We start from the raw sequence: 18,306 nt of genomic DNA, 5'->3' as shown, positions 1-18,306 counted from the left end.
TCATTGACTTACCAGTTTGCTATTATTATTATTGTTGCATATACAAAAAATGGAAGGATTTGTTTTTTTGTGTTTGAAAAAAGTTTGTTTTTGAATGTTTACGATCATTCACTTTTCATGGATCCCAATCAGATTATTTCCTGAAATTCCTTACAATTTCTTCTTATTTATTTCTTTTTACTGGATTTTTGGGAATACTAAAATAATATTTACTGACATTCAATACATTTTTGAAAATTGCATTTGTGAATAAAGTGCACCCCTGTTTGTGAGAAGAGCCGATTTTGACATTTGCAAAAAGAATTCTATTTTTGAAAATGATTCTTTTAGTTTTGAAATTCAATCATGAACAAGTACCTAGGTACCGGCTTATCAATGAAAAGTATTTTTCCAAGGTAATAGCAGGCAATCCAACGTTCTAGCAGGACAACGCTGACGCTAGTAACTTATATTTACATTTAAGTTACTAATTTAAAATACTAGGTAAGCTTCCATTTATTTTTCGACGCGCTTTTACCCTCTAATGGGCATCACCAGTCTGAAGATAAGTTATTTCATCATTACAATGGGATTGACAGTAAATAATCTGAATCAAATATATATATTTTTTATTTTTGGCTTGGAGTGTTGTCAAGTTGATGAAAGTGTTGACCTCGCTCTTTCATGACATTGGTCGTAGGGAGTCAGAAAGGTTGATGCATGCCGCGGATTGGAGATTCTTACTGGATGTTGAAAATAAAATACGAAAATGAAAAATAATGAAAAAATCCAAAAGGCGATCATAAATTTTCGCGTATATAAATTAAATTTTGTAAATTTAATGTATGTGTATGCGCATTAGTGTGTGTATGTGCGTATGTATATATATATATGTGTCTATGTATGTATGTATATGTATATATATATATATATATATTTATATATTTTTTTTGTTATTTTTCCATACATATATTATTTACATAGAAATATAATTACAAAAATACACTTTAAAAAAATACATCTTAAAATTAAGCCTTATTGGAAAAAATGACTACAAAAACTACAGCGTCTAAGCGTGGGCCATTCCTTTTTTAATTATTAAAAAGTTAATAGCACATATATATGGTATGACTATGACTATGAAAAGAAAAGAAAAAAAATATAAAGAAAAAACCGAATTAACATATGCTGATATTACGAAAATATGATTTATTTGCAGTATGCATTTATTTATTTTATTTATTTATTTAAAGAAAACAACAGCCATTACAACAAAAAATACAGTATATACAAATAAACCAAAATTTTAGGCCAATTATAGTTTTCTATATAAAAACTAAATAGAATGTAAAAAAATTTAAAAAAAAAAAATAATAGAATAAAAATATTTTTCATTTCATTTTTTTTAAAGAATGTGTCTATCTGCTCCTTCAATGCTAATTCAAGTCCTCAAACCTACTTTAAACTGTACTAATATCAATATATGTATCCTAGTAAGTTTATATTTTATTAGTATGTTCTTTCTTTTACTTTGTAAATAATTATTATGTATTAAAATGTAATTGCCTAGCTTGGAACGGGGTATGTACCCTTGTTAGCTGGGCAAAGTGTACAAAAAAGTTTATGTAATAGTGTTGCCGACGTAAAAGTACATGCACCAACTTGGCGGCCCTTCCTGGGGTTTTAATGTAGCATAGGAGGCTTCAGTATGTGTAAGCGATCTACCACCTCCTCAATAAAGACTAGTATTTGTCACTTTCGGGGGTGGTGATCGCCATACTGAAGCCCACATATAGATTAGAATTCATGAAAATATTTGTATGCCCATAATGTGTTTTTATGTTGTTCTGTATAAGTGTTGATCGCCGCGCGGTCGGCGGGGAACTGCGGCCGGTAGCGGGAGGGTGGGGACCTTATACGTGGCGCGAGAGAGACCGATAGAGCCGGCAAATGTGCTCGCTATCTCTCTCGCCGCGTGATTGGTCAACCTAGCACCGCCCGCTATTGGCCTAGCCCACCGCCGCACGGCAAAATGTTGTATATATAGCCCCGCCGGGGAAAAATAAAGTCAGTCATCTCACCACACTACTAAGGCTTTCTACTCTCCACTTCACCTCCCTACCTCGCTTCAAACCGGACCTCATCGCCACCTGGATTCGAACACCGCTACCCCCCTGGACTTGGAACTCGGATACTCTTTGGATTGGATTTTGGACCCCGGATAATTTGGACCCTTGGATACTTCCCCGGAACACACCCCGCCGTTCCCACCGACGGAGAGATACCGGCCTTACAACCCGGTTGCCTGACTCAGGATTGCGGCCGCCAGCGCTACTCGCTAGCGACCCCGCAAGGGATCTCTAGGCGACGATACCTCCCCCGGAGCTTATCGTTCGTCGGCCGAGGCCCGCCTACGCCCGGCCACTCTGCGTTTGACACCAGCACCTATAGAAATACAGTTCTTGTGACGGGCGCGATTGCTACGGACGAAGCAGTGATCCGCCGCGTCTGTTACAAGTTGGTCCTTCGAGCCGGATATTCATCGCAGAGCGCCTAGAGATGACTTCGAGAACCCCTTCACTCCGCTCGGGTCGAGGAGGCACGGAACCGAGAGAAGACCCTGCTACAGATCAGGACTCAGCCGAGTCGGACACATCCGAAGATACAGTCCAGCGGCTGAGGACGCAGGTTCGAACGCTCCGTGCTTCACTACACGATCAAGACCGACGCGTGCCCTTGGAGACGAATCCCGAGCCCGCGCCGCGTACTACGGATATGGACGGCATCATGACGGTGCTGTCAAAAATGGCGATTCTACTAGAGGCTTCGCAAGGAAGAAGCCCGACTTCAGCCCCAGAGGACGTTAGCAGAGTCGGCGCCATGATAGCGCGCCAATCTACTGCCAAGGACCTACCCGCCTTCGCCGGAGAGCCGCAGGAATGGGCTACTTTCAAATCGCAGTACACTCAGTCGACGGAGATGTGCTGCCTTTCGGATCCAGAAAACCTCCTGCGTCTACAGCGTGCGTTAAAAGGACGGGCAAGAGAATCTGTGTCGTCATTACTAGTGGATCCAAGCCAAGTGAGGGTGATAATGAAGACGTTGGAGCTACACTACGGCCAGCCGGACATTGTAGCGTCTTCCTTGTTGGAAAAAGTGAGAAGGCTCCGCTGCATACAGAACGACGGATCTACGCAAGCATTAGTAGATCTGTCTAGCGCAGTTCGGAACGCGATAGCGACCTTAGAAGGCTTCGGTGGCGATTACATGTCTACGCCACAACTACTAAGTGAACTAGTGAGCAAGTTACCGCTGTGCATGAAGTCTCTCTGGTGGTACAGCAGAAGAGGAAACCGGGTGAGGCCCTCCGCGAAGGATTTCGCGCTCTTCTTGGAAGATTTAACGGAATCTTCGATGATAGGCGGCGGAATAGAGCCGCAAGTGTACAGCGGAAAACAACGCGAGAAGCCACAGAAGCGAGAACAAGTGCATACAGTGATTTCAACAGAGGGAAACGGGAAAAGTGTAGCGTCATGTGTTTTGTGCGGACGAGGACATTTACTACAAACGTGCCAGGAATACATAGAGTGTAGTATTCCGGAAAGATGGGACATAGTGAAGCGAAAGAATTTGTGTTTTTCGTGTTTATCGAACACTCATCGGGCGATAAAGTGTAGAAATGTAAAAAAGTGCGGCCTCGATGGATGTCGCCGAACACATCACAAGACATTACACGACAGAAATAGTGCCGATATCAGTGAAGCTCGGTCTAGCGCCGATATACGAGCGCCAGATAATAATGCCCGCCGCAACACGCCTGCAGCGGCGGGCGCCGGGGGAAACAGACCGACCGCGAACGAAACCCGCGCCGCGAGTTCAAATGAAAGAAACTACGATTACGGCCACAGTTCGCGGACGAATAATATAGTGACGAGCACCTACGCTCGGGAGGAACCGGTCCTCCTAAAAGTGATTCCCGTCATGTTAAGTGGTCCGCGAGGACGAGTGAACGCGTACGCGTTACTAGATGAGGGATCAACCGTGACATTGATTGACGCAAAAATAGCAAACGACATCGGCGCGCCGGGAGAGACTCGAGGATTAAAAATCCACGGTGCCGGCGGAATGTGCGTAACAGATAGTGCATCAAGAAAAGTCACAATTAAAGTACGCGGAGTTACGGAAGATTTATTCACTCTCCGCGCAAACACAATACAGAAGCTGAGTCTGCCGCTACAGCCCGTGATTGAAGGGGAAGGCAGGATGCGACAAGTGTGCCCGCAGTTACTCATCGGCCAAGATAACGCCTCTCTCATAGTGACGAGAGAGGCACGGAGATGCGGGGAATACATCGCCTCAGTGACAGCCTTAGGAAAGGTGATACACGGTGGGCGGACACGCCAGACTAACGCCAGCATACTAATGGCGCTTAGTACAGAACAGAGACTAGAAAATCTAGTTAAACAAAATTACGCCGTCGACGCGTTAGGTATAAGTTCGACAGCCAAGATATCGCGTCAGGAGGCGCGAGCCACAGAAACCATGAGAGCCACGACACGTTTCCTACCGCAAGGACAGTACGAGACAGGGCTACTGTGGAAAGACAATCGAATATGTTTACCGGATAATCGCCGTACAGCGCTGAATCGATTTTTAAGCATAGAGAAAAAGTTCAGTAAAAACAGTGAATTCGCCGCGGCTTACAAGTTAAAGATTAAAGAATATCTAGACAAGGGGTATGCCCGGGAACTGACGCTGGCTGAAAGACAAGACACTGCGAGTGGGCTTTGGTTTTTGCCGCATTTCGCAGTGACGAACGTGAATAAACCGGATAAAATACGGATAGTATTTGACGCCGCCAGCCGCTGCAACGGGAAGTCATTGAACGACATGTTGGCCAACGGCCCGGACCTTCTCTCATCGCTTATGGGAAATATAATGCGATTTCGCGAGGGAAAGATCGCGCTGGCAGCAGATATAAGGGAGATGTTTCTCCAAATTAAAATAAGAAAAGAAGACCAGAGGGCGCAGCTGTTCCTCTGGCGCGATAGTCCCGAAGAAGAAATTCGGGAAATGATTATGACGTCGATGACGTTCGGCGCGGCGTGTTCACCGAGCAGCGCACAGTACGTGAGAAATCAAGTCGCAGAAGATCACGGGCAAGAGATGGCCGCCGCCAGGGATGCTGTGCGAAATAAATTCTACATGGACAAATATAAGGAAAATTATATACGAGTGCCGCTACTGTCGAATACAGAAGGCCCGCCCGCAGCCTCCGCTCATGGGACAGCTGCCTGCCGGCCGACTCGATCATCACGTAAGGCCTTTTACCCACTGTGGGGTGGACATGTTCGGGCCCGTATACGTAACTATCGGAAGACGCCGGGAGAAACGATACGGGGCCCTGTTTACGTGCATGGTTACGAGGGCCGTGCATATTGAAATTACACCGTCGTTGAGTACTGACTCGACGGTGCAGGCCCTCAGAAGGATGGCGGCCCGCAGAGGACATCCGACAACGCTCTACTCGGACAACGGGACGAACTTCAGAGGCGCAGACAAAGAGATGGCGGCCGCCATGAAGGAACTAGCCCACGATCCCGAACTACAGAACGAGGCGACAAGGAGAGGGATCAAATGGGTGTTCAACCCGCCATCGGCGCCACACATGGGGGGAGCCTGGGAACGGCTCGTCCGGTCGATAAAGGGGGCGCTTATGGTGATTCTAAAGGAACAAGCCCCCCGAGAGGAAACGCTAATGACAGCGATAGCGGAGGCCGAGTACACAGTAAACACTCGGCCCCTAACCCACGTCTCGCTTGATAGCCGAGACGACGCTCCGCTGACTCCGATGCACTTTCTCATCGGGTCGAGCGGGGCCCAGCCGCATCTGGCCGATTACAGAGACGCGCCGCCCGAACTGTGCCTCAGAAAACAATGGCGGGTGGCGCAGAAACTAGCCGACGCATTTTGGAAAAGATGGATGAGGGAATATCTCCCGACGTTGGCACAGCGACGGAAGTGGCAACAGGCCGCCACACCGATCATGGTCGATGACCTGGTCATAATAACGGACGCCGCCCTCCCGCGGAATGAATGGCCGCGGGGACGCGTCATAGCAGTCACACCAGGGAAGGATGGACAAGTCAGGAGCGCCCGGGTCCAGACAGCCACCGGAACCTACACACGACCCGCCGTCAAGCTCGCCGTGTTGCAAATCAAGGACGACGTCGGCGCAGAGATGCCTCCTCGGCAGGGGGGAGTGTTGCCGACGTAAAAGTACATGCACCAACTTGGCGGCCCTTCCTGGGGTTTTAATGTAGCATAGGAGGCTTCAGTATGTGTAAGCGATCTACCACCTCCTCAATAAAGACTAGTATTTGTCACTTTCGGGGGTGGTGATCGCCATACTGAAGCCCACATATAGATTAGAATTCATGAAAATATTTGTATGCCCATAATGTGTTTTTATGTTGTTCTGTATAAGTGTTGATCGCCGCGCGGTCGGCGGGGAACTGCGGCCGGTAGCGGGAGGGTGGGGACCTTATACGTGGCGCGAGAGAGACCGATAGAGCCGGCAAATGTGCTCGCTATCTCTCTCGCCGCGTGATTGGTCAACCTAGCACCGCCCGCTATTGGCCTAGCCCACCGCCGCACGGCAAAATGTTGTATATATAGCCCCGCCGGGGAAAAATAAAGTCAGTCATCTCACCACACTACTAAGGCTTTCTACTCTCCACTTCACCTCCCTACCTCGCTTCAAACCGGACCTCATCGCCACCTGGATTCGAACACCGCTACCCCCCTGGACTTGGAACTCGGATACTCTTTGGATTGGATTTTGGACCCCGGATAATTTGGACCCTTGGATACTTCCCCGGAACACACCCCGCCGTTCCCACCGACGGAGAGATACCGGCCTTACAACCCGGTTGCCTGACTCAGGATTGCGGCCGCCAGCGCTACTCGCTAGCGACCCCGCAAGGGATCTCTAGGCGACGATACCTCCCCCGGAGCTTATCGTTCGTCGGCCGAGGCCCGCCTACGCCCGGCCACTCTGCGTTTGACACCAGCACCTATAGAAATACAGTTCTTGTGACGGGCGCGATTGCTACGGACGAAGCAGTGATCCGCCGCGTCTGTTACAAATAGTATAATATGTATAAATAAATAAATATTAACAAGTAAAAAGATAAAACCAGATAACTTCCTTATTCGTAGCATTACAAAATTATGTGTATTATTTGTTTTTGCAAATTAGATACACCGTGTAATTAAGGGTTTATAACATCAATTTATTTGGAATCAGAAATAATATATTGTGTGTACCAAATTAAACAATGCTAAAAATCCGGCTTAGAATATTATATTGCTTCTTTAAATGATTAACACGAACGCCTCGCCGCGCCGCGCCGTGTTGAAGTTCTATATAAACTTTTTTCTAAAGCTTTCGGCTGGAGTTTCCGAAGATTAAAATCTTAACTCCCGAAGTTTTGCACCCTGGCATTAAAGTTTCTTGTTATTTCGAGCTTTTTCTACAAGCGCTAAACTTATTTGAACTTCGTACCTATCGGAAAATGTTGCCTTAAAATGTCACTTATTCAAAACTTCACTTCACTTTACACAACTTGAAATGTTTATTTTTAATAACGTCTTAATTATTTTGTTACTTATGAGAAACTTTTGTTTTCTGTTATACAAGCAACTTTAGTACGAAATAAAAATAATAAAAACATATTTGAAGCACTAATCTATATACCTATCTATCCATCTTTATATATAATTCTTCTGAACGTGTGATGTCACTGAACTCCTCCTAAACGGCTTAACCGATTTACGTGCGGTTTTCAGCGAAATGTAGATCTTTGCGCTGCGCGTGTTCGTAGATATTAAAATTTTCAATCGAATCTTTAAAAAAAAAGTTAGAAGCATAAATCTTTTTTTCATCGACCTACCAGGGTTGCATTCGACGAGAATGCATGTAAACAAAATGGAGGGATGTTTTTTTGTGTTTAAAAAAGTTTGTTTTTGAATGTTTACAAACAAAATTAGCTTTTTATGGATCCCAATAATTGGGATTAGATTAGATTCTTTCCTTACATTCCTAATAATTTCTTCTCATTTATTTCTTTTTATGGATTTTTGGTAATACTAAAATATTATCAACTGAAATTCAATACATTTTTGAAAATAGCATTCATGAATAAAGTGCATCGCTGTTGGTGAGAAGAGCTCAGTTTGACATTTGCAAAAAGAATTCTATATTTGAAAATGAATTTCTTTACGTTTTGGAATTCAACAATAAACAAGTATCTAGATACCTACTTTAATTAAATATTTGAATTTTAATAATGTTTTTTTTTGGAATTCAACCATTAAAAGTACCTAGGTACCTACTTATCAACGAAAGGTCTTATTCCAAGGTAATAGCAGGCAAACCAACGTTCGGGCAGGACAACGTTTGTCAGGTCCGCTAATATACATATATATATACATATATTTTATATATTTATACATATATATATAATGGCTATTCTGAAAACGAAATTTTCTAATTTACGTCCTCAGGGTTTATAAGTAATAACATCATCAATATTAAATGAAAAAAAAATAGAAGCATAATATATGGGTTTTTCATCAATTTCGCAGGATTTCATTCGACTAAAATACATGTATTGAAAATGTGGAGGGTGTTGTTTTTTTGAATATTTTTTTTTTGTATTTTAACGTTTACAAAGAACAATTTTTTTTTAAGAATTCTAATACAACTAATTTCCTTACAATTTCTACATATTAACTTATTTTTAATAGATTTTTAGTAATGCTTAAATAATTTCAACTAACCTTTGATACAATTTTGAAAAACAAATCCCAACACAAAATGCACCACTGTCGGTAAGTAGAGTAGGGTTTTACGATTTTTAAAAAAAATTCTTTATTTGAAAATTAAGTTTTTACAGTTTTGAAATTCAATTATAAACAAGTACCTAGGTATGTACTTAAATTCAATATTTTAAAATGAATGATTTTGACTTTTGGAATTCAATCATAAACAAGGACCTAGGTACCTGAAAAGTTACACCATCTTTTTAACGTTTATCCGAACGGTTTTGAGACCCTTTTAGTTTTTAGTTTCGAATTAAATGTCAAGCTCACGTCGAAACCTGACTGGCGGTTAAAGAACGACTAAATACACGCAAGGCAGGAGTGAATGTTTGGGTATGAGTCTTAACTAATTCATAACTCATAGAAATAGGTTCGGTGTTCTTAATTAAAACCATTCACCTATTAATACACAAAAACGCACCCGGAACCCATTAAAATTATGACATAAGTGTTTGTTGTTCTAAATTAAAACCATCCATCTATTAATACACAAAGACGCACCTGGAACCCTCTAAAATTATGTCACTTAAATTATTATGAAAATAAAACTTTGTTATCAGTGTTACACAATTTTATTCTTTTACAAGAACACAACTATAGATTTAATTCTAAGTCAAAAACAGAGCTGCTAAACAAGAGTGGTATTTACCAGATATCATGCGAATGCAAAAAAGTCTATATTGGACAAACAGCGCGAAATCTTAAAACTAGGCTAAACGAACACCGCCGTTGCCTGACCAATAATAATTTCTCGGAATTCGCGAATCATATAATAGACAGTAACCACTCATTTCATAATCACACCTTAAAACTCCTGCACCAAGTAAATAACAAAGGCAGTAATATGAATAATTTAGAAATTATAGAAATTCACAAAAATTTAAATTCTGAAAACAATCTAATTAATAATCACACATTCAACCACCCCTCGCCTTTATTGACTATGTTCCCTTTGCGACCACCCTCACCGCACTCACCCTCTTAGACCCGCGTCTGTTAACACTCTCTTAGCCGAGCGATGTCTTCCCACACATTAAATCTTAGACTTACTTATTGCAACTTCCACTTATGTGCTAAATTTTAAGAAATAAATTCGACTTAATGTTTTGTCCATGTTTTCATATCTGTACTTAAGATAACCATCCATTCATTTGCCAACACCTTAGATAAGAATAAAAACCCCCTGCTCTAAGTTTCACTGATTAATCTGTTTACTTTTTTGTTTAGATTCGATGACATTGTGAACAATATTCTGTGTTTATTATATTAGTTTTATATCACCCGTCGATGGGAGGAGTGCTCTCCCGAAACTATAGTTGTGTTCTTGTAAAATAATAAAATTGTGTAACACTGATAACAAAGTTTTATTTTCATAATAATTTATAATGAAGTGTTACAAAGTGAATGCCGATTCAATTAAAAATATTATGTCACTTATGTCATAATTTTAAAGGGTTCCGGGTGGAAATGTGGGTGTTCAAACATAGGCGGAATGGTGAATGTTACACAGTGTGTAAAGTGGCCACTTAAACCAGCCAATGACAGATCAAAAGCCCTGTAAATGCCTAGACTCCCATATTCCCTTCTCAAAAATGTTTTCCCTCTCTGTTGCAACAAATTTAAATATCAACAACTCCTTAGAGAGAAAATTCAGCCAGTCTGCAAGCATTTGGACTTACTCAAAACATTGTTGAATTTACTACCTGGTAAAAGAAGAAGCATAAAAAAATGGAAATTGTTTTTGGGCGTTGCCTAGCAGGTGAATTGGTTCAGCCGGATGAATCTCACCCACATGATAAAGGTTTCAGCTCTTTTACATCACAAAAGTCAACAGGTGCTAGAATTGAAGAAATGTGGGTGTTCAAACATAGGCAGAATGGTGAATGTTACACAGTGTGTAAAGTGGCCACTGACAATGACAGGTCATAAGCCCTGTATTATTATCACATTCCCTTCTTAAATTGTTTTCCCTCTCTGTTGCAACAAATTTAAATATGAACAACTCCTTTGGGAGAAAATCCAGCCAGTCTGCAAGCATTTGGACGCACTCAAAACATTGTTGAATAGCAAAACATTGTCGGGTTCAGCTCGTAGTATGTATTACTTATTTTATATTATGTACTTACTATGTAGATACAAATATATTATATTTTTTACAGCTTACCTGCAAATAAAATAACCGTTCGCTACTGGTGTGCATATATTCTTTTTCAGGGTCGTACCGCGAAGCTTCGGGGAAAATGTTTTATGATGTATTAATATTAATTATAGATAACTTATAAAGCGCCATGTTCGTAGTATAATACCTCAAGGGCGCTTTACAAAGTGGTTATATAAAGATATAAATTTAATTTTAACTTTTGAATATAAGAAAAATAATGTACTTTTTCATATTACTTTTTCACCACATGCTAACTATTTATTTAAATGATTTAGAGAACAAGTGGGTTTCACTTCACTCTCACAGTTTCGGACTTCTGCTGGGAGAGCATTCCATGCCGTAGGGCCTGCGACCGCAAATGCACGTTCGCCGAATTTAGTGCGCTGTTTGCGTAGAGGTATAATAACTGTTCCTTTCGACGTAGATTTAGCTGATCTAAGCGTAAGACGTCTGTCAGCTAGTTCATCTGAAATGCAGAGTTCCCTTAGATATTCTGGAGCAGAGTTGGGTGTTAACGTGCCGTATTTTGCGAACGATATATATTTATTTTATTTATTTATTTTATTTATTTCATTTTATTTGGGATTTTTACAGCTATTACATAAACAAAATAATTAGAAAAATCTTAACAATACTAAAGCCAATTAAAAAAATCCACTGTAAATATAATGACACATAATATATAAGAAAAGAAGTTTAGTAATTGTATTTGTGTGACGTTTGTATTCATGTGTTTGTGAATGTGTGTATGCGTGAATGAATGAGGGAGAGGATACATGTGCGTGTGGGAATGAAAGAGGAAGAGGGTGCGTTTGTATGGGTGCTTAAGTATGAAAATAATATATTTGCTTAAAACTTGTAAATTGTATTAAAAATGGTACAATAAAGAGCTTAGTAAAAAGTTAGAAACCTTTTTGTTAAAATTCAAATGACGAAATGATATAAATTGTTTTTTTTTTTTTTTTTAATATGTTAAATTTCAAAACCGTATTCTGAAGAAAAAAAAAAAGCATTCTATTTTTTAAATTTAACTGATACACATGGAATGAATAATGTGGGACGAGTCCTATACAATACAGTAGGTAATCACAAAATGCAGTAAATACGAAATAATGACAACAATAAAATAAGGATTGACAATACGCGAACGTTGATTCAAAACGAACACACAAATGCATATTATATGCACCTACATAATATATAAATAAGAATAACATATAGAATCGTTCAGACTATGAGGCCCTGCTGTAATTGTTTTTTTATTTGATTTTTTAGGAATGTTTCTCTTAAATTTTCAGTCTGGCCCTGAAACAGCCACCGGTATATTTGACAATAACCAGATCTTTCTTATCTTATTACAAGGTGGAATTAATGTTGCGAATAAATTTGTAGGGAAAATAAAATAAACTCTTCCCTTTACCAGTGATAATAAACGTAACAATAATAGCGGGATTCAGAATAGACTCTCGCAGTATTTTCAAAAACGCGATACAAAAATCGGATACAAAAAAATCTTACGCGCAGTAGAAATTACAGCATTTAATTATACGTCATTAAATAGCACAAAAATGGATCATAAAGATCATTCTTAACTCGGCTTTGATGTCACACTAGTCGACATAGGACAGAAGACTTGATATATTTCTCTTATTTTTTAATACGGTGAATTGGTATTTTTTGTAATCTTCGAATAGATATTTTCATACCCGATTTGGAAAATAAAATTTGTGTAGCTTGTAAATACAAAAAATATTTATCCTTGCTACGCGAAGAATGCATGTCCGCTAATTCAGCAACACATCTATACAGATACCTTATACAAGAGAAAGCACGAAGATAGACGTCATAACAAGGAAGACAGAGGCGCTGTTCTTTGGATGTTGTCTAAAACAGATTCAGTCTTCATTCGGTTGAAGAAAGTTATGGGGGACGCACGCGCGGAACATAAGCGGCGTATTTGCGATTTTTGCGAGCTAAAAAATATGTTTATTTGCATAAATTATGGAAAATGAATTATTAAACCTGTTTCCATGTTTTTTTTTTCAAATGTCTGAACGTTAGAATATTCCGTCTTTTACTAGTGGGAACACGATGCTACATCACCGCGCGCAAAGGGATTATTTACCACAGTCTTTTAAGAGTTAAAAAATCCCTCGAGGTATCCAACAGAAGATCTGGGAGAGGCGATAAGACGCACCCTAAAATTGATCCATTCATTTAAAAAAAAAAAATGTTTTTGATGATAAGACGCATCGGTCCTTAAGACGCACCTAAATTTCCGGTTGAATTTTCCGAGTAAAAAAGTGCGTCTTATGGTTCGAAAAGTACGGTGGGTAAATATGATAAATAATTTTGAAAAACAAATATAGTTTGAAGCGATATAATTATTGTCTCTATTTGCCGCCATTATGTATGAATTGAACCAATTAGACGCTCTTTAGACTTCAGGTGGTGTATTTCCTTCACCCTCTCTTTATCAGATGATCTGGAAGTAATTCCTCAAACGCTCTGTCTCAAAAGATATGTGCTTTATAATACACAATACACAATACACAGCGTATTTTTGTCTCGAATGGGCATAAGTATATATAGGCATAGCTTTCAAGTGTACATTTATTGTTTAGAAATGTTAATAATAATAATAATAATAGTAATCATTGTTTATTAACCAAAATTATAATTATTACAAACACACTTAGGTAATAGATTTCTCTGGATCATGTCTAGTCTGCTTAACTAGGTACAACATGTTTTAAGGCAGACATTTATATGCAAACATAAACAATAACATGACTACCTACTCGTTAATCCTTACATATATAATTCCTCTGTACGTGTGATGTCACCGTACTCTTTCTAAACGGCTTAACCCGATTTACGTTCGGTTTTCAGAGAAATATAGATCTTTGCTTTGTGCGTGTTCGTAGATATTAAAATCTTCAATCGAATATGTAAAAAAAAAATTAGGAGCACAAATGTTTTATTCATCGATCTACTTGGGTTGCATTCGAGGAGAATGCATTTGCAAAAAATGGAAAGATGTTGTTTTTTATGTATAAAAAAAGTTTGTTTTGAATGTTTGCAAACAGCGTTTGTTTTTTGTGAATCTCAATCAGATTCTTTCCTTAAATTCCTTATAATTTATTTCCATTTATTTATTTTTATTGAATTTTTAGTAATAATAAATAATATTAAATTCAATACATTTTAAAAAATCGTATTCCTACATAAGTACACCACTTTGTTGGTGAGACGACCGGAGTTTGACGTTTACAAAAAGCGTGCCATATTTGAAAAATATTTTTTTTATGTTTTGGAATTCAACCATAAACAAGTACCTACTTAAATTCAATATTGTTTTAATATCAACAATATTTAGTTTTGGTTTGGTTTAATTTAAACACAAACAAGTACCTAGATGAAAAGTATTTTTCCAAGATGATAGCAGGCAAGCCAACGTTCGGGCAGGACAATGTTTGTCGGGTCCGCTAGTTTATTATAAAGTTATACAATATTTAAATATACAATTTATTATTTTAGAATGTTTTTTAGTAACTTTTCCGATTTTTCTCTACCTAAACCCAGTAACTGTTTAATTAGTTTATATTTTAACGATTATTAGATATTAGTTAATATTAGGACATTCATATATTATGTTTGTACTATTTTAAGACTAAAAAAAATTAAAAATTATGCGTTTTACCTTTATTATTTTAAAACAGTTACACAAGACAAATGTTTTCAACTCGATAGCTGCTCTCGGGTGAAAATCTTGAATGAGAAAATCGAGTGGGGATAAATCTGTTTCATTGTGGCGTTCGCCTACCATTCTTGTAGACCGGAGTTCGATTGTTGACAGGGTGAACGTGAAATATTGATTTTCAACTTTGTTTAAATGCAAAATTACAAAGTCCCTGGACTAGGACCTAAAGCGTAGGACTGATCACTACACCGTTATCTTTTTTTTATTTTTAAGTTAAATAACCCGCTAAGCCTCCGTTTTGAGGCTTGTCTGCAGGTGGGATAGAAGAGATATGAAAGGAGGTAATGAAAAATACACCACAACACCCAGACCAATTGAGAGAAAAATCTTTCTTGGATTTATTTTCTTGCAACTGGCGGGAAAACCCGCAACGCCAGTTTCATAATCAAAATACGCTGCATTTGTATCACAAATACAGTGCCCTATGCAATCGGGTATCTCCATCTGACACTTCCGCTTTTACGAAGCCACTTCGGGTGGAGTCCGGAATATCCCGAACGGATAGTGCGTATTTACGAATAGTGTACTATGGCACTGATGTTAATTCCAGTAGCCATATTGCCTAGGACTCGTGGGGACTAAGACTCCCCGCCCACTAGGCAGCCCGGCTGTGGCAGCCAGGCTGCGGCAGCCAAAATTTTGCTCAGCCAGTTATAACAGCCAGCCCGACGGTCAGTCCAAGTAAAATGGATGTGGAAGATGTTTTTGTTTACGTTTTATCTCGTAAGAAACGCAAACCAAAAAAAAGACATTGAATTCATCCTTTACTTGAAAGGGTTCATTTCGAAATTATTTTATGGATCTTCTGTATCAAAAGTCATTGGGAATTCGATTCACAAAATACGTCTGGCTGCTACGACCTACGACAAGTGCGCGGAGACTGAGGCAGTAACTGTAATTACAGTGGAACATCGTATAATATAATTTATATTCAACTCATTCTGTCTTATAAATGTTAAACATCTCTCAGATCTCTCGGACATTAATTAACTTCTGCGGATATGAAAAATATCAATTTTTTTCAAACCTTTATACTTCAGAAATTATTCAACTTTTTTTTCTGGTTTTCAAACTGATAATAAATTAATTGTCAAAATTCATAAAACGTGTGTTATTATTTTACAATACATTTTATTAAATCTAATAACAGCAAAATTTATTTCAAACTTGGCTTAAACATAATAAAGGACGACCGGATTTATTTATATATTTGCTCCAAAACCAACAAACCAGCCGGAAGCCAGCTGTGAAACTGCCGATACCGGTAATTAAAAAATACACACACCGCTTTCGAATATCTGTAGGTACGGGAATAAATCAATTTTAAATTTTGTGTATATTTGAACGAACATCCAGGGGTCGTATTACAGTTAACATTTATCTTCAATTTAAACAAAGTAAAATTAAGTTGTCTGTATAAAAAATAAAATTTGTATGCTTTTTTTCTAAGTATGTTCAATTACATCGGTGAAGATACTTTAAATTTAATAATATGGTTTGCATGTTGGTTTGATTGGTGTCCTGACGAAGAGACGGGTACGTCTCGAAACCGGTAGACATAGAAAAGTAGGAAAGTGGTTAAATACAAATATTCAATTACATTTAACAAAATGTTTATTATTGATGTTCAACCTGAAAAATATTAGGCAGTTTAAACTGAGGAAATACTCGTATTATGCAGTTTTCAGAGCTGGAACAGCAGAGGTAAAGGAATGCCTTTGAATAGTATGCAAATACAAATAATATCCTATGTTGTCGAGACAGGATCTATCTAGCAAGTCGGATAGTGCCCGGGAGTGTGGAATATTGTACCGTGAATGGTTCATTAGAGTTCCACTGAATACATTATCCCTACTATGTGTGTGTAGGAAGGCGGGCACAAGCGCAAGGCACAAATTCAAACAACAGGGTTAAATTAGGATGGATTGATTTTTATTTTATTATTGTGGGGACCAGGGAGTAAATAACGAGGACTTTACGTTGTCTATGCGCGGTGCTCAATGGACATATCGTGGTTATACAAGTAAAAGTGACCAAATTAAAGTATCACTCGTGTTTTATTTATATAATAAATTACAATGAACTTCCATCAAGAATTTTCACTTACAAACTTAAATGTTTTAAAAGTGACCATTTGCAAAAATGACGAAAGTGAGATTATAGACTTTTTGACATCGTATTAGCATAATGCTTAGTCGATTTAACACTCCAAAAAAAAATAATTTGTAAAATATGTGACCATTTGATAGAAGCTCACAGATTTTTGACAAGTAAAACTGACCAACACACATAGTCACTTTTATTAGTAAATTTAAGATCCGAAGAATCGACCAATGACAGTAACAGTTAGTCAATTTTACGTGTAGGTGATGTCACCAGTAAAGAGTTAGTTAGAGTTAGTAGTTAGTAAGTTAGTATACGTTTTGTATTTGACAGAAACGGTTTTTTTTATAAAAAGTTAATTAATAAAATTTATTCTTTAGATTATTACGTTACACTTCCTAATTATTTGTTCTTTTTCATTTATGTTGTATTTCTGTGTTTATTTAACCTTCACATTTATATAAAAATAGATTATTGAAATAAAAAATCTCAAAAACATTATTTAAAGTTACAAAATAAAATACTACCTCCCTCAATGAACGAAACAAAAAATATTATCTGCAAAATTTCTTGTCAAATTTTACAAGGAAAATTAACTAAGTTTTTCAATTGTTTTTATATATAAAAGTAATAATGTTTTTAAATACGTTATACTTTACATTAAAGTTAAAAATACTGTACATATAATTTAAAATTACCAACCACCTACTTGAAAAATCTGATCTTTGAGAAGCAATTGAACTGAACTAAACTGGCTCCCCTGAACATTATTGATTTTGTCACTTGGTCAATTTCTCTTGTATGCCCACGATATAACAGTTAAAGTAATAAAACTTTGTTATATATAATCAAATAGAAGCCAATTACAACTCTACTTTATGGCACTTTTTTAACAAAATTCATATAAAAAATATTGAAAGAGTTCAAGAAAATTTTATGAGATTCATTAATTTCAAATTACATGTTCCTATAAAACTAATTGACCATATGTCTTTGTTAAACTCTTTGAATTGACTTACTTTGGAGACAATTACAGATTTAACATTTTTATGTGAAATCATTAATTCTAAATTCGATTATTGCAAACTTCTGGATTTAATAAATATCAACATACCGGTACGTAGAACTAAGCAAAATACTCTTTATTATTGTCACCTTTTCAAATGTATATTTGTCACTCACCTTTACCGCGTATACACAGACTAGGAAATGAATGTATCTCTCATATCGACATTTTATCGACAATTTGAGTCTCTGTGAATTCAAATCATCTCTGTATAAATATTTTATGATGTAGATTGAGAATTGGCCATACGGTGTTGGCATCACACCTCAAAAGAACTTAAGTAGCGACCTCTGCTTTATGTTAATGTGAAGAGGAAGAGGAGACCGCAGATCACGTTCTATTTAACTG

At 38.1% G+C, this 18,306-nt stretch overlaps 1 protein-coding gene across 1 annotated transcript in view; it reads left to right on the top strand.

The window, feature by feature from the left end:
- Positions 1-2,538: 2,538 nt before the first annotated feature.
- The window catches only part of LOC148278984 (uncharacterized), a 48,084-nt gene continuing 32,316 nt past the window's right edge, over positions 2,539-18,306 (top strand). Inside the window, exons 1-2 of the mRNA XM_088230621.1 lie at positions 2,539-3,465; positions 4,198-4,366. Coding sequence (XP_088086747.1) covers positions 2,539-3,465; positions 4,198-4,366 — 1,096 coding nt within the window. The remainder of the gene's footprint in view (positions 3,466-4,197; positions 4,367-18,306) is intronic.

The sequence above is a fragment of the Micrasema longulum genome, unplaced genomic scaffold (genome assembly GCF_059751315.1).
Source record: "Micrasema longulum isolate JH-2025_06_02 unplaced genomic scaffold, ASM5975131v1 h1tg000800l, whole genome shotgun sequence".
Lineage (NCBI taxonomy): Eukaryota > Metazoa > Arthropoda > Insecta > Trichoptera > Brachycentridae > Micrasema > Micrasema longulum.
This window is presented reverse-complemented; position numbering and strand designations above follow the sequence as displayed.